The sequence below is a fragment of the Geotrypetes seraphini genome, chromosome 3 (genome assembly GCF_902459505.1).
Source record: "Geotrypetes seraphini chromosome 3, aGeoSer1.1, whole genome shotgun sequence".
In the NCBI taxonomy this organism is placed as follows: Eukaryota; Metazoa; Chordata; class Amphibia; order Gymnophiona; family Dermophiidae; genus Geotrypetes; species Geotrypetes seraphini.
Window position 1 is genome coordinate 40,697,290 of NC_047086.1, and position 22,030 is coordinate 40,719,319.

At 41.9% G+C, this 22,030-nt stretch overlaps 1 protein-coding gene across 9 annotated transcripts in view; it reads left to right on the top strand.

Moving 5' to 3' along the window:
• The window catches only part of UBE3D (ubiquitin protein ligase E3D), a 252,983-nt gene that overhangs the window by 81,523 nt on the left and 149,430 nt on the right, over window positions 1–22,030 (top strand). For 8 of the 9 annotated variants that reach the window (XM_033937938.1, XM_033937942.1, XM_033937933.1 and 5 more), the window contains 2 exons: window positions 4,442–4,511; window positions 13,273–13,381. In XM_033937938.1, coding sequence (XP_033793829.1) covers window positions 4,442–4,511; window positions 13,273–13,381 — 179 coding nt within the window. The remainder of the gene's footprint in view (window positions 1–4,441; window positions 4,512–13,272; window positions 13,382–22,030) is intronic. The other variant, XM_033937934.1, reaches the window with a different exon arrangement.

The following is a 22,030-nucleotide window of genomic DNA, read 5'->3' on the forward strand; positions in this document are numbered from 1 at the left end:
ATAAAATGTCCTCAATAGGAGTGGAGCATAGATGGACTATTGAAGTCACCATTGCTCACACCTTGTGTGCAGTAATACAACCCTTTAGCGTCAGACCAGTCTGAATATAGCAGTAAGAGATATAGTCCGCAGGCCATGTGGAGATAATAATTTTGGAAATGGGTTCCTAGCTTGTTCAGGTCAAAAGACAGGAACAGTTGAGTAGAAGATGTATAAGGCTTGGTTCTATCCAAATAGCAAGCCAGAGCACCTTTGCAGTCCAAGATATGAAGAGCTTCTTCAGCAGGGTGAGAATGTGGCTCTGGAAAAAAATGCTGGAAGATTTATAGACTGATTTAGATGAAATTGTGAAATGACTTTTGGGTGGAATTATGGATGAGTTAGAAGAACCACTTTATTGTGATAGAAAGTAGTATAAGATGGGTCTGCAATGAGGAATACTTCTTTCTAAGTAAGATGTTTGAGGGATGAAGTGGTTCAAATGGAGGCTTCATGAGAGAGGAAAAGAAAACACATTAAGATCCCAAGGCAATGGAGGAGGTTTCAGGGGGTTTGGTTTGGTTAAAGCCTTTCATGAATCTGGATACCAGAGGATGCACTGCTAATGGTTGTTTGTCCAGTAGTTTGAATGAATTGCACTGAGATGAACTCCGATTGAATTAGTCTTTAGACCAGAATTGGAGAGGTGTACGAGGTAATCCAGGTTGGATGGAAGAGGACAGGTAACAGTCTAGAGATTTGTCGCTTTACCACTTGAAGTGATAGCAGCGCTGCATGGAGGGTTTCCTGGAAGCTTCAATAATAGCTCTTGAGACCACAGATCTACATTGGCATCTCATCTGGATATAGCCAGATTTCTAAAGGAAGCACTGCGTATCAGGCCCCCAGTAAAACCGCCATTTCCTTCTTGGGATCTTAACGTGGTTTTGCAGGGCCTGAGCCAGGCGTCCTTGATGGACCTGCCACTCTAAACGTGTTTTCTGGTAGCCATTACTTCAGCGAGATGGGTCTCTCAGAGCTACAGGCTCTTTCTTGCAGAGAGCCTTTCCTTAAATTCACTGAACCTGGAATCTCTTTGCGCACCATTCCTTCCTTTTGGCCAAATGTAGTTTCAGCATGCCATGTCAGTCAGGAAGTCAGATTGCCAGCATTGCAGTCCAAAGGTTCCAAGAAAAAAGACCAGATTCTGAAGAAGTTGGATGTTAAGAGGATGCTTCTCTGATACTTTGAAGTCACCAACGAGTTCAGGCTATCTGACCATTTTTTTGTGCTGACAAATCCAGTTAGGCATGGTGTGCCAGCTTCCAAGCACATGATTTCCAGATTGATACGTAGGGCCGTTTTGTCAGCATATATTGTTTGTGGGAAACAGTCCCATTTTCATAAAGCACATTTAACTAGAAGTATGGCTTTGTCGTAGGCTGAAGCTAGAGCAGTCTCCCCCAAAGAGATTTGTAGGGTGGCAACTTGGTCCATGCTACATAAATTTGCCAAGTTTTACAGAGTGAATGTGGCGGCTAGGGAGGACTCTGCCTTTGGGTTCTCAGTATTATGAGCCGGTGCAGTGGTTCCACCCTAGATTTCTGGGACTGGTTTTGTACATCTCACTGCTAACTGACCCGATTCACAAAACAGCCCACCCCGTGTTTTCCCCCTCGATTGTCCAATTCCCAATCCAGCCATGCAAAATAGCCAAGCGATTGATTCACTTACGTTTGCTTGGCTATTTTGCATCAGGTTTTATGATCCTATGATCCTAAAACCTGTCGGTAACTGTTACTTTTATAGCAAAAAAATGGGCTACCAAGATGATTAATTTGAACTTTTTATGATGAATTTCCAATCAAATATTAATTATCACTACAACTAATAAACTGTTATTGTTATTTCCTAACATCAATTTCTACTGTTCATCTTTGTCAACATTCTTCCTGTTTCCCCTCTAAGTAATTATACCTATGGTGGGCATAACTATACAGACATCAGTCTTTGGAACCTCTTATGATGTATATTAGAGAATGACACGGTGGTTGTTACCCGCAGCTAGCTGTGAGTAGGGTAACCTGCCGAAACGGGGAAAGAAAAATAGTAGTCGCGACGGGGACAAGGCCATTCACCGCTCCTGTAGCGGTGAATGGTCTTGTCCCCGCAGTGAGGCAATCAAGGATCACGTGGTTCAGCAGTCCCCACCCACCTGATCGCAGCGTTTAGCCAGCTCCCTCCCTTCACCTCACCTTATATTCCAAATTTGTCGGCTTTCTTTTTCGCCGAGCCGCACGCTTTAAAAAAGCCGCGCACACGCGGCTGCTGGAGTTGTTCAATTTTCTCTGCTGCAACTTCCTGTTTCCGGTTGCGTCAGAGCAGAAGATTGAACAACTGAGCAGCCGCGCGTGGGCAGCTTTTTGAAAGTGTGCGGCTCGGCGAAAAAGAAAGCCAGCAAACTCAGAATATAAGGTGAGGTGGAGGGAGGGAGCTAGCTGAATGCTGCGATCAGGCGTGTGGGGGCTGCTGGACCGCGCAATCGCGCATGTTCCCGGCTCACACTAGGAAGGAGGGAGTGAAAGGGAAAAAGATTCTGGGCCAAGGGGATGTAGAGAGAAAGAAAGAAACCCACAGCAGGAAAGAAAGGGGAGGACAGGCTGGTGAGCCAGATGCGGGGGGCGGGGAAAGAAAGAGGGAAAAAAGCTAGATGAGGTTGAAAAGAAGAGACACACTGGTATGGAAGAGGAAGATAGGGGAAATCTGGACACAGGAAAGTAACAGAAAGAGGGGAAATTGTGTGCATGGGGGCATAGGGACAGAGACCTAAAGGGGACATGCCATGGGGATGGTATATGGACACAGGGGGGGGGGGCAATGCCAGATACATAGGGGAGATATTAGAAATGGGGAAAATAGGAACACAGAAGCGAGATGGTTTGTGGGGATGGGACAGGGACCGAGCTCGCAGGCTCCAGCGGCTTGCACAAATTACATTGTAACGTGCCACGAAAATAAGAGGGAAGGAGGTAGATAGATAGGCCACGTGAGAGGAGCTGAAGGGTGGTAGAAAGGAACAGATGGTAAAGGAGGGAGGGAAGGGTGGTGGTGGAAAGGAATAGAACAGATATTGAAAGAGGGTAGAGAGGAACAGACCCTGAAGGGAAATGTGGAAGACAGAGTGGGGAGAAGACGCTGGAAGGGAAGAAGACAGATGCCAGACCAAGGGGGAGCGGAGGGAAGACGATGGGTGCTAGACCAATTGGGGAGGGGGTGAAGGGAGAGGCACAGTAACAGCAAATGGAAGACGCAGAGAGAAGACACACAGTGGATGGAAGGAATTCAATGAGAAGATGTGGAAAGCAGAAACCAGACAACAAAGGTAGAAAAAAAAATTATATTTATTTATTTATTTTTTGCTTTAGGATAAAATAGTATATTAGTTGTGTTGATAAAAATTTATAAACAAAGCCCTGCCAGCTGAACATCTCTTTCTCTAGTTCAGCAGCAGGAACTTTGATTTATAAAGAAGGAATAAGCTAAATATTGCAGGACTAAGGCTTATATGGATGCTGCAGGGACGGTGACGGGGCGGTGAATGGGATGGCAGTGACAGTGATGGGGCGGTGAAGGGGATGGCGGTGAAGGGAATGGCGGTGACGGGGCAGTGAAGGGGACAGTGGGCCGGGGACGGGGGCAGACTTTTTCCCCGTGTCATTCTCTAATGTATATATCATTTCAAATCCCCGTCTTGTATATCTTTATAATCATTTACGCCCACCACTACCTACCATTCCCTATCTTGTATTTATTTTTGAAATTTTTAACTAATCTTTTAATTTAGAAATCTCATAAATACCATCTCTAAAAATATTCATGTGAATCATGTAACAAAAAACCTTTTCGCTCTAAGTGAAAGGTAACACTTATCTTAGTGGATCCTGTCAACGTTGATGGTGAAGTCCCTGATTGGCCGTTGTTCTTCATGGTACCTTTTCTAGTTCTGGTATATCCTTTTTGAGACGGGGCAACCAGAACTGTAAAACAAAGGTGCATATCAAAATAGCAGCTACTTTCTATGTCTATATGTGTTGGCATTCCTAGAAGCATATTTTTGACAGAATAGGAGTGGTGGTGTGATATACAGTACAGTATGCATGGAATTTTTAAATAAGCTCATACAAGCATAGAGTACCTGGACATATTGGTGCTTGCCTTGGAGCAATTATAAATTTATGCTCTGTGGGAGACAGGTCTGGGAAGCTCTTCTACAAAGGTATTTAGGTGCCTAGTTTGCTTTCATATAAGTACATTTCTCAAAAGTTTTATAAGTGCCCTGTTATAAAATTACCTCTAATGTGATTGCATTTGTATTTATGAAAGTAATTTTTGTAAAGCTACTTGTGATCTTATTTATGTTGAGAAATAAACTCATTCTTTTTTATTTTACTTTTTTTTCCAGAAACTATGAAGTACTATATTACAGAGATAATGGTTCAGCCAGCTGTTAATGATATCAAAATGATACCAAGGTATTGAAATTAGATATCATTTATTAAAAATAATAGGTTGCTTGGCTTAGATTGTTAATTATATTTAAATGTTGTTTACCCTGTTTAGTTGTTTTAGTTTGTGGAACATGGTAAGACGAATAGCTATAAGTTCCAGTACATTTTTAATATTATAGAGCCTAGATTTGTTACAGTCTACATAGAAACAATAAAAAACGAAGGCAGATAAAAGACTTTCCAGTGCAATAGGTGAGACATTCTAGACCAGGGGTCTCCAAAGTCCCTCTTTGAGGGCCGAATCCAGTCAGGTTTTTGGGATTTCCCCAATAAATATGCATTGAAAGCAGTACATGCACATAGATCTCATGCATATTCATTGGGGAAATCCCGAAAACCTGACTGGATTCGGCCCTCAAGGAGGGACTTTGGAGACCCCTGTTCTAGACAGATGGGTTATTTCCCCATAGCCGTGTGCTGCTGTAGAAGAAATCCATTCCGGATTTTCCACTTTGCATCTATTGTACTTCACTGGGCTCTCAAGCTCCACCTACAGTTCTTTCCTTCTGCATGCGTGTCTGCAGGAGTGTTTGTTTGGCTCTTCCCAATTTATTATTTTTAATTCAATGTAATTTCATGCCTTTTTCGGGTAATTTGGTGCTTAGAGTGAATTGGAAGCTCTGCCTGCTTGAGAATTCACAAACTTCGGTCTGTAACTGACAGACCGATCCCACTGGGCACTTGTTAGGCAACCTGGAGCTCAGTTAGTCAACCTGGAGCTTAGTTTTCTCTGGAGCTCAGGGCCGTCCCTGACTTGGTCTCACCTACTATTAATCAGGGGTCGAGCGCAGGTTATTAGGTGCTGTTAGGTGTCTCAGCAGTGTCTTGCAGGGTGCCGGCTGCGTCTTTGCTCCTCTGTCCATCCTTGAGTCCTTGGTCCACAAAGGTGGATGTGTAGTCAGACATAGAAGTCTGACTGGCAGCCCAAAGATCAGCTTTACAGAACCATTTCAAGGATTGTGGCATTGAATTTTCTCATCCAGCTACTATGAGAGAGCTGAAAGCAGGCTACAGCACAGATCCTGTCAGGTCACAGTGAATGCACAGACTGACAGCCTGTGAGAGGAAGGGGGAGGTTGGAAAAGTAGGGTTTTGAGTGTTTCTGAATTTTCACCTATGTTCCCCCTCCTGAAAAATCCTAATATTGTGATTTGGGCATAGATTTTTAGCAATCTTTTATTCTAAACACTTAAATCTAGAGAACCGGCATTCATTGACAAGCTACTCATTCCCCATACTCCACTTAGAATTCTCAGATCATCTTCCCAAAACTTACTTTTCGTGCCTACTCTCAAGACATTTGGCACGTGGTGCGCAACCTGCTTCGCTGTAACTGCTCTCCTCACCTAGAACACTCTGCCCGCATACATTAGAGAGGAAGCAAGTTTAGTTAAATTTAAAGGAGCACTAAAAAGTTATTTATATAGATATGCATTTGAATCAATGATCTAATGTCTTCCTTCCCGTATTCTCCTTCCTAAATTGATAATGGCAGCTTGAAAGAAACCCTTCCACTCCTTTTTTGTTTTCTCTTTACTATAGACATTATTGTAGTTCACCCCTAGTCCTTCTGTGCCATGTTAGTCCGTTTTGTCTTTGTCCATCATGTAATTTTTTGTGTATCCCCTGATTTTAAATATTTTGTAAATCACTTAGTATTAAGATAGATGATATATCAAATTACCATTAAACTTGAAATGTGAAACTTAAAGTTCCCTGCTTCTTCAAAAGAACATAAGCAGTGCCTCTGCTGGGTCAGACCAGGGGTCCATCATGCCCAGCAGTCCGCTCACGCGGCGGCCCATCAGGTCCAGGACCTGTTAGTAACCCTCTATCTATACCCTTCTATCCCCTTTTCCTTCAGGAAATTGTCCAATTCCTTCTTGAACTCCAATACTGTACCCTGTCCTATCACACCATCTGGAAGCGCATTCCAGGTGTCCACCACCCGTTGGGTGAAGAAGAACTTCCTAGCATTGGTTCTGAATCTGTCCCCTTTTAATTTTTCCGAATGCCCTCCCGTTCTTATAGTTTTCGAAAGCTTGAAGAATCTGTCCCTCTCCGCTTTCTCTATGCCCTTCATGATTTTGTAAGTCTCTTTCATATCCCCTCTAAGTCTCTGCTTCTCCAGGGAAAAGAGCCCCAGTTTCTCCAATCTTCCAGCATATGAAAGGTTTTCCATACCTTTTATCAAACATGTCGCTCTCTTCTGAACCCTCTCAAGTATCGCCATATCCTTCTTTAGGTACGGTGACCAATATTGAACGCAGTACTCCAGATGCGGGCGCACCATTACCCGATACAGCGGCAGGATAACTTCTTTTGTTCTGGTTGTAATACCCTTCTTGATTATACCTAGCATTCTATTCACTTTCTTAGCGGCCACTGCGAACTGTGCCGACGGCTTCATTGTCTTGTCCACTATTACCCCCAAGTCCCTTTCTTGGGTACTCTCATTCAGTAACAGCCCTCCCATCATGTAGCTGTACCTCAGGTTTCTGTTCCCTACGTGCAAGACTTTACATTTCTCTACATTAAACTTCATCTGCCATCTTGTCGCCCACTCCCCTAGCTTGTTCAGGTCCCTTTGTAAATCTTCACAATCCTCTTTAGTCCTAGCCCCATTAAATAGTTTGGTGTCGTCTGCGAGTTTTATTACTTTGCACTTCAACCCTGTTTCCAGATCATGTATAAATACATTGAACAGCAGCGGTCCAAGCACTGACCCCTGTAGAACACCACTAGTAACCCTCCTCCAGTCCGAGTAGTGGCCCCTTACTCCTAGCCTCTGTTTCCTACCCGCTAACCAATTCCTGATCCATCTGTGTACGTCTCTTTCCACCCCATGGTACTTCAATTTCCGAAGTAGGCGTTCATGGGGTACCTTGTCAAAGGCTTTTTGGAAGTCTAAATGCAAGTTTTGCCTAGAAACCTGCTGGGATGGAGTCTTTGAACGCTCCTCATGTGGATTCTTGCCAGGATTGTACAAATTTAGCATTTTTTAAAACATTATTGTTCTGCATAGCGTGCCGAGGGGGGGGGGGGGCACAACATCCAGCTTAGCCTCTCCCCTGATGAAGCAGGTGACCAAACGCTAAGCTTGCCCGTTGGGGCGGACTTTGTGACTTTCAGGGCTCAGCATGACTAGTACTTCTGTCCGCCAGGCTGCGGACTCTTCACAGCCTAAGAAGTGCAAATTTTAGTCACCTTACGGTGACTCTGCCCCTGGAGCTGGACAATTTCTGAATTTTTGTGTTCTGAATCTCAGAACAGTGATCTCCCCCTGTGCAGTCCCAATCCGCCTCCATGGCGTTTCTCAGTTGCATTGCTCCTTTGGACACATCCTTGATTCACCATGCTACTGTGCTTGCACTGCTTGACCCTGATCTGGGGGATGCTGATGTGGATGACTTGCTTGCTGACCCCTTATTTGCAGGTGCAGTGCATCCTGGGGTGGAACATCAGGGATCGTGTGCTATATCTGTGGATCCCTCTGGGATTTTTTGGAGAACATAAGAACATAAGATTTGCCACTGCTGGGTTAGACCAGTGGCCCATCGTGCCCAACAGTCCGCTCATGTGGCGGCCCTTAGGTCAAAGACCAGTGCCCTATTTCAGTCATCCTTACCTGCATACGTTCCGGTTCAACAGGAACTTGTCTAACCTTGTCTTGAATCCCTGGAGGGTGCTTTCCCCTATAACAGCCTCCGGAAGAGCATTCCAGATTTCTACCACTCTCTGGGTGAAGAAGAACTTCCTTATGTTTGTACGGAATCTGTCCCCTTTTAACTTTAGTACGTGCCCTCTCGTTCTCTCCACCTTGGAGAGGGTGAACAATCTCTCTTTCTCTACTAACTCTATTCCCTTCATTATCTTGAATGTTTCGATCATGTCCCCTCTCAGACTCCTGTTTTCAAGGGAGAAGAGGCTCAGTTTCTCTAGCCTCTTGCTGTACGGAAACTCCTCCAGCCCCTTAACCATTTTAGTCGCTCTTCACTGGACCCTTTCGAGTAGTACTATGTCATTTTTCATGTACGGCGACCAGTGTTGAACACAGTATTCCAGGTGGGGGTGTGCCATGGCCCGGTACAACGGCATGTTAACCTTCAAAATTCACCTGGAAATAATTTGGATCATCATCAGGGTTCATTTTAGGCAACACTGGGATTGGCAGACTTGTCTTGGACATATGCCTCTGCAGCACATTAGATAGATTGTGAGTCTGCCAGGACAGACAGGGAAAAATGCTTGAGTACCTGAATAAATTAATGTAAACCGTTCTAAGCTCCCTTGGGAGAACGGTATAGAAAATTGAATAAATAAAATAAATCTGAGCCACAGAGTTCTATTGTAGCTCTAAAGATTTTTTGCAAAGCTTGCTGTTGTTCACATTGTATCTGTACAATTCACTGTAGCTGCTAATGTCGTCATTCCACTAGGGCTTAAAGTAACCTTTCCATTCTAGCTTTTTTCTCATTAGTGTACACTTAAAAAAAAAACCCCAAATAAACCAAAACCCCCATTGTGATTGTCCATCTCTGACTATAAACTTGTACTGGTCCCTCTCTAAGGCAGGCCTAATCCCTTTAACCCAAATCTAATTTAATACAAAGTCTTGTAGCCCTCTACCTTAAAACTGTACAGAGCAGATAACAATGATACACCTCCCCCCCGGCAATAATAAAACTCACTCAGAAATCTTTCCTATCCCATCTCTCCCTTCCCCCCCAAACCAGCCAAATAAGAGGAAATGTAGCAAGCAAACAACTAAGTCGTTAAGCACTTATGAATCACTGTATAATCACCAAGCCCCTTAAGATCGTCACAGTGTATATTCCAAAACCCTGGTATAGCTCTTGAGAAACAAGAAACTTGTGTTCATAATAAATGAAATGTCTTGGCAGAAGGCAATGTCAAATTATCAGAGGCACATGACTACAAAGTATGGCATGGGCAATATGGTAGTATAACAGTTTTCAAATATGAAGGTCCCATTTCCTGATGTGCCTGAAAAGTCAAGCAATACAATTTAAAGAAAATACCTAAAACATGAAACAATTAGGTAATGGGAGTTCCTGGTTTGTGCTATATACCATATTCTTCGCTCCATAAGATGCACCTGACCATAAGATGCATCATAGATTTAGAGGAGGAAAACAAGAAAAAAAACCATTCTGAACCAAATTCTCCCTGCCAGGCTCTGCACCCAACCCAACACTCCTTGCCAGGCTCTCCACCCTGTCGCCCCTCTTGTGGTTTAGTGGTAGGCAGGGACAGGGCAGGCAGGAAAGTCTTTCTGTTTCCTGCTCAACTTTGGAAAATGCACATCTCTAATACCTTTACCTTTTTAATTCCTCTTTTTTAAAAAATTTTTTAAAGCAATTCACATGTCTAGCACAAGGCCTCTTGCCTTAGCTGTACATTTGTTGTAAATTTAAATTAGTGATTAATTTACTGTAATTCCAGCATGAGGGCCCCCTTCCCTGGTATCTTTCTGCAGGACCCCCCTCTCCCCCGGTACCTTTATGCAATCCTGGTGGTCATTGAGGGTTTGTGAAATACCTGATTTTTGGATTGGATTGGAAGATGGGAGGCTGGCCTGTGTGGATAACAACGCATTGGTTTCCTCAAACTGTCTTTGACTAAAAGTTTATATTTGTACGTCAGGAGCTGGCTTTAGAGATATTTGTCAATTAATTGCAGGAGTGTGTCTGAAATTTGACAGTCTAGCAAACAACAAACAAACCCAACAACCCAATTATTGGTATTGTTAGCGCCCGAACAGTGGAGCCTGCTGATACAGCACTGGACCTCCAGGATTACATAAAGGTACCGGGGGGGAGGGGGGATGGTATTCGCTGCATAAGACACACTCTTATTTCCACCCACTTTTTTGGGGGGAAAAAAGTGCATCTTATGGAGCAAAAAATACGGTAGCAAGGCCCAGAGACCTGAAGGTTGTTGGATTTGCCTTATTTTTAAACTGGGAAGTGCAGATCCCACCACCACAATCACTTATGATACCGTGAGTGAGGATTGGACATGGAGCCTCCACAGACGTAGTCACTACCAATAGAAATGTTAAAAAAAACTCTTGATTAATGTGCTCACCCTCTACAGTATGTGGTAAACCAATAGTGAAAATAGTGCCTCTTGAAAATGTTGTAATCTTTACAAGGGATCTGACTCCTGGTATGTTCCACAGTTACGGCATGCTCTAGTTTAAATTCATTATTAAGCAAAGGCCAGGAAAGATCAGGATTCTTCCCACACAAAGGTTGTGGAAGTGTATAGTTTATAGTTTATAAAAATTTGATATACCGCCTTATCAAAATTCAAAACGGTTTTATAAAATATATTTTAAAAAGAAGGGAACAACAAAATGTTATCAAAAGATGACAGACAAGACTAATAAAAAAAACAAGATATACTGAAACGAGAGGAAAACGGGGAGAATTGCAATATTTGGATAGAAAAGAACAAAAGGGAGAACGAGGGGCTCAGCTAGATTGGCTGTGTACATATACTGAGATGCTGCTCCTGTCTTCTATGGCTTGTTTCTGCTTTGATTTTATCTGTCCTAACTGCAGAGCACTCTCAAGCTAGGCCTCTTAAGGTTGTTCTCTAAGGGAGTATGCTTGTGGCAGGGGTCAACAGTTTCCTATATACTTGATCACCACCCCCAGCCATTTGGGCTTCATTATTTTGTAGTAGTTGAATCCATCTTAGACGGCCTTTGGGCAAAATCACAAACTATACATCCCATAGTCTAATCTAGATGTATTCCACGTATTAACAAAGATGGAAAGAAGAGAAAGTGAGAGCTGGCATGGTTAAAAGATGAAGTGAAAGAGGCTATTAGAGCTGAAGGAACATCCTATAAAGAATAGAAAAAGTATCCAAATGAAGACATAAGAAGCAACATAAGCACTGGCAAGTTAGATGCAGATCTACCTGAACCAGAAATGGGTTTCAAGGGTGACATTGTAGAGGAACTGAAAAAAATCTCGGTGAACCTGGAAGACATACCAAGCCAAATTAACAAGTTAAAGAGTGATAAATCACTGAAAATTCAAAGCATGAAATTGCTGAACTGCGGTTAGTGATATGTAATTTATCACTAAAATCGACCGTAGTACCTGAACATTGCAGGGTGGCTAATATTACGGTAAATTGCAGACAGGTAAGCCTGACTTCAGGGTGAATAGTGGAGTGCCACAGGGATCTGTACTGGAACTGGTGCTATTTAACTTATTTATAAATGATCTGGAAATTGGAACAACGAGTGCGGTGATAAATTTGCAGGTGACACTAAACTGTTCAAAGTTGTCAATAAAGAGGTAGTTTGGTACAATATCCTGAAAAACATGTTGTGGTACTCATATCCTGAACTTCTTTATACCTGGTCTACAGTCAAATAAGATTTAAGGTAATGAATCACTGCAGATAGAAAAAGACTTGTTGAACCAATTTGGAAAAGTAGATTGAGTCAAACCAAACACCTGAATTTTTAACTGCATTTTCCCAAAGAACTTTTTCTTATAATCTCCAATTTAAAATTATCTTCTAGTTTCCCCTTGCTAATCCATAGTGCAAGCTTTTACTATACTTTGATTTACTATAGGAGTCAACAACCTCTGTTGGCTTAGATCCTTACAGCCCAGTGGTTCACATGAGCAGCTTGGTCTAAAGCAGGGGTGTCCAACCTGCAGTCCGAGGGCTGGAAACCCCTGGTCTAAAGCCAGCAGGAGGAGAAGAAAGTGACCCAATATACAGTTGGTCATTTCCTCTTGCTGTGTGCAGGGGAGGGGGAGAGAGTCCTGATGCTGGCACATCACAAAGTTCTGTGCAAATTATGTGCTGCACGGTAATATTTTCAAAACAATTTTTTTAAAATTCAACTAATAGTTATGGTCTGGAACTCTTTGATGGAGGATGTGGTAAAAGCAGTTAACGTACTTGGGTTTTAAGAAGAGTTGGATAAGTTCCTGGAGGTAAAGCCAATAAACTGTTATTAGGGTAAATCTTGGGGAAAACATTACATATCTTTGGAGGTCAGTAGCATTAAAGGTTGCTTCTTCTTGGGATTCTGCCAGGTACTTGTAACCTGACTTGGCTAATGTTAGAAGCAGGATACTGAGCTTGTGAGTATCAGAGATGACTTTTGGTCTCACACAGTATAGCAATTCTTATGGTCTTATTCTTACCAGCACATGCATACACAATTAAACCTGCCTGGAAATAGACATAACTGTACAGTATATGCCAACTTTCTCTGGGGCAATTTTATGAATGCACATACTCAGCGCTGTACACAAAACACTATGAGACAGTCTCAACTTTTGAAGAGAAGCAAACAAGACAAATAAAGGATTAGGGAATTTCCTAGTCAAATTTGTTATAGATATGCTTTAATTTTTTTTTAATGAATATTTGCATTATGGACGCTCAGACTTTTGTAAGAAATTTATGTTGAAATTACTGATGTGTATTTAGAAGAGGAAAGGGGAACAGAGAGACATGGACAGGCTTGGGTTTCTGCTTAAATTGTCTTGGATAAAATCCTCTGGGTCCTCCTATTTTATTTGAACTGACAGTATGTGGAGACAAATATATAATTTGGAGATTCTTGCATCCCTTAATAGCAATTTACCATTAGTAACTTGTCTTGCCAAATGATAGTTATATGAGCACACACTGTGAAGATAAATTTCTCTTAACACAGGTCTCGGTTTCTAGAGAGTGTTATAACCCAGCATCTTGTGGCGTTTTCTTCAACCAGATGTACATTCAGGTTCTGCCTACAAGGAAATGATGGAAAACCCTATATTTTGGTAAGATATTGGGGGGAGAGGAATTATTCAGTTTTTAGAAAAATATATGCTGAGTATAAAACTGTCACTTTTTTTGCACATATTCATATCTAAATGCTGTTATTGGTTATATACCTTGACCTAGGTCTATGAAGGATCAATCTGTCTTCATGATAAATGTAGAAAAATATTTAGTTTGGGTTTAGTGATTTGAATATGTGCCAGCTTTTGAGATATTGAATATCTTTGATATCTTTGTGTATTACACAGTAGAAGAGGAAATGCATTTCTGTTTGTTTCTCTCGTTTCACACTTGGAGTTTCCAGTCCATTTTTTGTCTGCATGTTTCTAATTTGTTCTGTGTCTGGAAGGCTTTATGTATTCACCCATGTTGTACATACGCAAACATGTAGGCTCACACGTGCCCACAGGACCGCTTGTAGAGAGTAAGACTGAAAGGGTAGAGCTCATCACAGAGGGATGGGAGGTGGAGTTTGAAAACAAACAGTGGGCTCTCTACAACTCTCGCAACTAATGGGGGTGTAACCTTATGGTCAAGAGTAGTGCTGCCCGATTCACGATTCGAATCGATTCACCGATTCATTTTGGGTGAATCGATTCGAATAGATTCAAAAACAACAACAAAAAATTGGCCTCCGATTCATTGTCTGACCCTCCCCCCTCGCCCCCTAAAGTAGGATCGGCAGCGCTGCCTCTTGCTGGTCAGCCGCTGCCGCTCCTCCTTTAGAGGGCAAGGGGGAAGGATCAGTGGTGAAGTGCTACAGTGTCTGGCTTCCCCCCTGGCCTCTCGCACCTCCTTTTACCTGATTCCAGCAGGGAGCAGCCTGCAGAGATGATCGCTGGTACAGTGGTGCCTCACACAACGAACTTAATTCGTTCCAGGAGCAAGTTTGTTATGCAAAAAGTTCGTTATGTGAAACGCGTTAAGCGCAGTGACTAACGACTACCTGCAGTGCCTGCGCGGAAGGATGCAATACATCGGAAGCGATCGTGGAAGCTCGGGCGACTTCGTTGTGTGAAACGAAGTTCGTTGTATGAATCAAGACATGAAGTTCGTTGTGTGCAGCGTTCGCTGTGCGAGGCGTTCGTTATGCGAGGCACCACTGTACTTTAGCGATCATTGCAGGTTTCCATAGGCCTCAGGAGCTCTCTTCCCTCTGCCGCGATCCTGAGGCCTATGGCAACCTGCAATGATCGCTAAAGTACCGGCGATCATCTCTGCAGGCTGTACCTGCACCGGAGCTACTCGGACCTGGGCCGGCTCTTCAAGCTCCTGCTGGACTCCTTCCCCGAGGACCACATCAAGCTGTCGCAGTCGTCCCTGCTCGAAGGTTTCTGCGGCTGCTGCTTCTGCTGCATGCTTGCCAAATTCAAGGAGTATTGGGGAGGGGGATAGGAATATTTGCAACTTTATGTGTTTGTTTTTGTGCTTTGATTTCATTCCTACTTAAAATAAATGCTGCAAAATACCCTTGCTCTATATAATGCCCCTAGTTATTCTAATGCAGCAGCTATTGGGGGGAGGAGATGTTGATTAATGGAAAGAAGTAAAATGGTAATACCTTGAACTTTATTCTTTTTTTCAACTATATATTTTTATTCAATTTTTCAAATAAAATGTCAGTTTAAATGGGTTTGTTATTGATTCGCTTTTTGGATAGCTGTCATTAGCAATGCTCTATATTGTGCAATGCTATGCAGTGCATTGTGAGCCAGCAGACACACTCCCCCCTACCCTATGGTGGTGGTGGGAACTTGATAAGAGAGGGAGGGTCGTGGGGAAACGGGTGCCAGCCTGGCACCGGTCACTCCATAGTAGGCTGCTCCCTGCTGGAATCAGGTAAATGGAGGCATGGGAGGTCAGGGAGGAACACACATGGGGGAGGTGTAGTCCTTTGGGGGGGGAAACAGGCCTTCAGGGGTGGGGTATAGACCTTTAGGGAGGACAGACCTTCAGGGCAGGGGGCCCTGGTGTAGAAGTAGATAGAGGGAAGGGGGGATTCAAAGACGTGCATATGCCGGACTTTTGGGGGGGGAAGAAATAATGGGTCTAAAAACAGAAGAGAGGGAGAGAGATGGTGGACAATGGGATTTAGGGATGAAAGGAACAGAAAGGGAGAGATGATGGACCCTGGGTGGTGGGGAAGGAGGGAGAGATGCTGATGAAAGTTGAGAAAAGGTGGATCTGTGGATGGAGATGAAAAAAAGGAAAGATGCCAGACCTCCAGGGGAGGGAAAGGAAATGGAAGGGAAGGACAGAGATAGAAGATTGATGGTTAGCATGAAGAAAGAAGGAGACCCTGGCAAGCAAGTTATCAGAAGACAACTAGAGCCTGGGACCAATAAGATTTGAATAATGACCAGACAACAAAAAGGTAGAAAAAAATAATTTTATTTTCTGTTTTGTGATTACAATATGTCAGATTTGAAATGTGTATCTTGCCAGAGATGGTGTTAGACCGCAAACGTGAGCTAGGATTTAACAGAGAGAGGAAAAGTCTTTTTTGTTTGTTTATTTTGTTTACACCACAGTGCCAGTGTGGTTAGGAGAAGGCAAAGGAGGTGAAAAGGCTATAAAATAAACCCACCAGGATGTTTTAAAAAACACCCAATTAGGCAGGAAAATCAAATCGAAAAATCGATTCAATAGGCTGAATCGAATCGAATTGTTTTTTTTTTTCCTGAATCGGGCAGCACTAGTCAAGACTACCATTCCAGTTTACAAAAAAGATTAGCAAGGTGGGAACTTAATCTTTTCTTATTAACAAACACACAAAACAATTCTTAGAACTGTACTTCCCCAATGATGTAAGCACATCACAGAGTTTGTTCTATTATACAGACAAACCTGCTTATCAATCAAGCCTCTACCCGTCCATACACCACAAAGAAATCACTCCTGCAACCCAAGAGTTCCCCCTATCCCTAAATTGCCTCTTTGCTATCCCCTTTCCTCCTACCCCACTGATACCTCCAATACTAAAAAATTCAGGGCTGAAATGAGAAATTATAAATTAAGCTCACTCAAGCAAGAAGGGTATGTAAACCTCCTATGTTGCTCAGAAAATATGCTGCAGTTTACACTCAAAAGTGACATTCTCTTAAGATAGTGCTGCATGTGTACACCAGAGCCTTCCGCAATATGGTAACAAAGGCTTGATTAGAAAATTGTATCCCTAGCCCAATATTGTGGCACCCCAGAGTAATAATTTAAAGGAAGAAGCTCAGAAAGAAAGAGACATATGTTGTAGGAAGTCTTTCTGAAAAAGTTCATCAGTTTATTGGCATCCCCAACAACCAAACCCAATTGTCGCAGAGAGAATATGTAATGCGACAGCTAATTATAAGTAAAAATTGTCAACTTTCCACCTCCCCTACCCCCAGTAGTTCCTTCAAAGATTTCATAGAGCCATCCTCCCTCATCACCTGATAATGAAAATCATAACCCCGTGTAGCCCATGTCTGAAATACTTCTCCTTCCCAATCGGGTAAAAGTCAAGATTCCCTTCTATGGGCAGGAGATCACTAACCTGTGATTTTCCCCCTCCCCCCAATAGATGAAACAGTTTCTTTTACACTTCCTGCATGGGCCTTAGTAAAATACTATTTTGGAGGCAAGTGGGAATTGCAGAAGAGTGAGCATGCAACAAATAGCTAAGAAGTATTACAGCCGTTTAATCCTTTTCAAAGGCCAACAGCATGAAAACATCATCATCTTGTAACCAATCTCTGATATGCTACAATATACAAGCCTGATTATAAACCTCTAGGTTGGGCAAACTCAACAACCTCTTCTTCCGTGTCCCACAGAGTTTATCCAATCCAAATTTAGTTATTTTTGTTAAATCCACAAAAATCTAGAAAGTGCCCTCCTCACTATCCTCTTGTCTTTTTGTGTAAGCAACAGTAGAAAATTTTGAAGCACATAGAGCCGTTTGGGGGAGATAGTCATTTTGAATAAATTAATTCGCTCCACCGAAGATAGGGACAATGAATGCCATGGCTCCAGTCTCTGAATGGTGGACTGAAAGAGACTGGTAATATTGCTAGAATATAACTGTCAGGTATCTGCTGGTAACTGGATACCTAAGTAGCAGAAACTATTGGTTTCCCACTTTAATAGAAATACATCCCCCCACACCCAATGCAGATTTGGGCAAATTGACCAAACCTCAGATTTATTCATATTCTACTTAAATTCTGAAAAGTCCCCAAATTCAGTAAAACTCTAGCAACACTGAGAGACTGCGTGGGATCCACCAGATGAACCAAAATAGCATCCGCAAACATAGCTATTTTAAGTTCGTGATCTCCTAGGTAAACTTCCCTATTATTGGGATTACTCAGGATTTTCCGAATCAAAGGATCCATCCCACTTCCTCCTGCTAGGGCCACGTGCTCAGAATAATGGGCCTTCCCCCTCCCAATGCATCTTGGGCTGCAGTGGGAGGGGCCTAAGACCTTGATTGGCTCAAAATCGCAATACTATGTTTGCTGTGTGTTATGCCTATGGGAACACTGTGCAATGTTTTGCCAAACTATACTTACTATGCTATGTCTCAGCATACTGTGTTTTGTCATATTATGATTTTACCATGTTTTGTTAACTATGTTTTGCCATCTTTATTAATGTTTGTCCTGCTATTTTGTACCGTACTATGTCTGAGAATGTGGCACAGTGGTTAGAACTGCTCCTTGTAACCTTTGGCAAATCACCTGATCCCCCCCCTCCATTACCCCAGGTACATTAGATAGATTGTGAGCCTGCAGGACAGACAGGGAAAAATGTTTGAGTACTAAACTAAACTAAACTAAACCTTGGGTTTATATACCGCACCATCTCCACCTGAATAAATTCATGTGACCTTTATTTTTGCACATTCAAGAGACTAACACAGCAGCCGTGCTACTTATACATTACTGAAATCTATAAAATTTTCTGGACTATATATTTTATCAGGCTGCAGTTTAAGTTAAATAAGTGATTAAGACCCTCAGATGTTAGGAACCAAGGCAGAGAATCATAGCCATAAAGCAAAACATTTAGGACAGTGATCTAGGCAGTTCTTCAACCTTTTTACACCTATGGAACGGTAGAAATAAAATAATTATTTTGTGGACCGGCATCGGTCCCCAGACCGGCGGTTGAAGAACACTGATATAATCTTATTAACAACACACAATGGCTAACCACAAAATTAAACTACACAAAGCACACTGTATGCTTTTCAACATTAATTCCTACCAGAACACAGATAACCCCTATGCAAATACGGGACTAAAAATTAAAAGTACTAATATATACAAACAAAACCCTAAGATTCAAGACTCTGCATGCAGTACAACCCCAGAGAAAAAGAAATAAATGCATTTCTTCCGGAACAGTGCAAAATATAGACAGCAATGAAAATTCTCAAAATTGACACAATTCAATCACTAAATTGAAAATAAAATCATTCCTCCCTACCTTTGTCGTCTCCCTCCCTCCATGCTGTTCCTCAATTAGGTGCCTCCCTCTGGCAGGTGTCTTACCTTCTGGCCTGCTCCTACTTGGCCATTTTATGCTGCCTGCGGTGCAATGCATGTTTTCATTGCCGTCCCAGGTGTTATCTTCTGGCCGGCTCCCTCTTCTTCACTGCCGCAGTGTGCACAAAGCCACATGTGGCGACTCCTCGTGTGTACCTTGCCTCATCCGGAGGCCTTCCCTCTGATGTTGCGACGTCATAGAGAAGGCTTGTGGGTGAGGCGCAGGATGCACATAGGAGCCATTGCCCGCAGCTTTTTGCACTGCAGCAGCGAGGAAGAGGGAGCTGGCCAGTAGATAACATCAGGGGTGGCAATGAAAACGCCGCATTGATCGCGCCGCAGACCAGAGGTTGAAGAACACTGTCTCAGGCCCGAGGCATGTGCCGGCCCTGCTTGGATTGGCACCGGTCCATGGAGCGGCAGTTGAAGAACACTGCTCTAGGGTATAGACTGAAATAAATCTCTAGTTTTCCCTTAACTTATATGATTTTTTTTCTTTTTCTTTTTTTAAATTTCTTTATTCATTTTTAAACTTTCAACAAGTAATTCATTATACAATCATATACACTGTAATAATACTTATTAATCATACCTTCAATGAAATCAAACTATAACTTCACCCTTCCATCCTTCTTCCAATATAATCATATAATTTTATAAATATAAAATCATCCCCCCTCCCCCCTTATACTTCAATAAACAAAAGGAGAGAAATAAATTATTAAATAATCAATTATAATCATTCCTTACAATAATTTGTTAATGGCTCCCAGACCTCCATAAACTTTTTATAACTTCCTCATTGGATAGCTAATATTTTCTCCATTTTAAAAATATGGCACAATAAATTCCACCAAAACTATAACTTAATCTATCATAATTTTTCCAATTTCTCATAATTTGCTGAATAGCAACTCCTGTCATTATGAGTAAAAACTTATTGTTTTTATTAGATATTTGACTTTTTTTCCTCATTGAAGTTCCAAATAATAAAATTATTAATTTGACTCCAAATAGATTTCCAAAAATTATATATTAAAGGTCAAAAAAACCAATAAATAATCCAATGTTCCAGCTTCAAGATGACAGTGCCAACATCTATCAGACTTAGAGCTATCTAATTTTTTCAAACGCACCAGGGTCCAGAATGCTCTATGTAATAGAAAAAACCAAGTTTGTCTCATAGATGCAGACACTGTACATCTCATCCTCCAAGACCAAATTTGTGGCCATTGAGACACAGTAATTTGATGCTTGATCTCAGTGCTCCAAATGTCCCGAAGACCATTTTTTGGTTTTTTATTCATAAATCCAGATATTAATTTATACCACTGAGCAGCCTGGTGTCCCAGGAAGTCCACCTGAAAACACAAGTAAGGCAAACTGTACTTATTATTGATATTTTTCCATTCAGAGAACCCTGCCTGAATGGCTTGCTTCAATTGCAATAAATTAAATTCATTACTCACAGCTCTAATAATATTCAATAAATAATTAATAAATAAATATAAAGTGCTCAGACCCAAACCATAGAGATGTTTGGGATAACTACAAACTTATGGCTGTCTTATGGGACCATCATTGCTCTTTATTGTCCCATACCACTCACATCATTTACTATTGACAACATGCCATAAAAAGCAATGATATAATAATCACTTATCTGTTTGAATGAGTGGTTGATGATTATTGAGGCAGCCAAAGAGTCACTAAAGTGCCAATGCAATGAAAAGTGCTGAAATAGATCATTAGCCAGATGACCCCCCTCAGGAGGGGACACCTGAATAGGCCTTGATCAACTCGGACAGCATAAAGGTAAAGACTAAATGAGTATTTAATGGGAGAATCTCTGATTTATCCCAATTTATTTTATATCCTGATATTCTTCCAAAATTAATTCTAATAAATGCGGCATGATAGATTCTGGATTTCTCAAATGCAGCAAAATATCATCCGCATATGCCGAAACTTTATATTCCTGACCTGAATAAGGAATACCTTGAATCGCCTTTGATTGTTGTATAGCCAGTAAAAAGGGTTCCAATACAATATCAAACAATAAAGGAGACAGCGGACAATAATAATAATAACTTTATTCTTGTATACCGCATTACCATGGAAGTTCTATGCGGTTAACAGAAGAAGAGACTGTACAATTACAGCGAAGATACAATTTTGTTAATGTTACATTAATATTTTAGATAATGCATATTTTCAATCAAATTGAATTTACATTTTAGACGATACATTTACGGAGAAGTTAATTTTTGCAGGTAGGTAATATATTCAGAGTAGTTATGTTTGCTATGAGTTACATACATCAGAGTTACAAGTAGAAGTGTTACATACGGCGGTAAAGAGTCTGGGGAGAGTCAAGGTCAGAGGAGGAGGAGGGAGGAGAGGAGAACGTTCAGAGGAATTTGTCAAAAAGGTAGGTTTTAGTTAACTTCCTGAAAGTTTGATAGGGGGGGAATTGGAGATGAGAGTGGAGAGGCATTTGTTCCATTTGCCCGCTTGGAATGCTAGGGATCGGTCGAGGAATTTTTTGTAGAGGCAGCCCTTCGGGGAGGGAAATGAAAACAGGTAGGTATTTCGAGTAAGAGAGGGGCCTGCAATTTCGAGGTGCTCAGATAAGTAAATTGGAGAAGAGCCTGCTAAGGTTTTGAAGCAGAGGCAGGCAAATTTAAAGAAGATTCTTGCCTCCACCGGCAGCCAGTGAAGTTTGGAGTAATAGGGGCTGACGTGGTCATATTTTTTGAGGCCTAAAATGAGGCGGACAGCGGCATTTTGTACTATTCTGAGACGTTTGATGGTGTTTTTATAGGCTCCCAGGTAAATGATATTGCAGTAATCCAGTATGCTAAGGATTAGGGATTGGACCAGTAAACGGAAGGAGAGGTGGTCGAAGTGGTGTTTGATGGTGCGAAGTTTCCAGAGGGAATAGAAGCATTTTTTGACCTGGGCACTGGTGTGGGCTTCGAAGGTCAAGCTTCTATCTAGGATGACTCCGAGTATTTTTATGGTGGGGTTGATGGGGTATTCTAGGCCATTCAGTTTCAGGGAAGTGTTTGTTATTTTATGGGTAGGGCTTGCCAGGAAGATTTTGGTTTTTTCTGTGTTTAA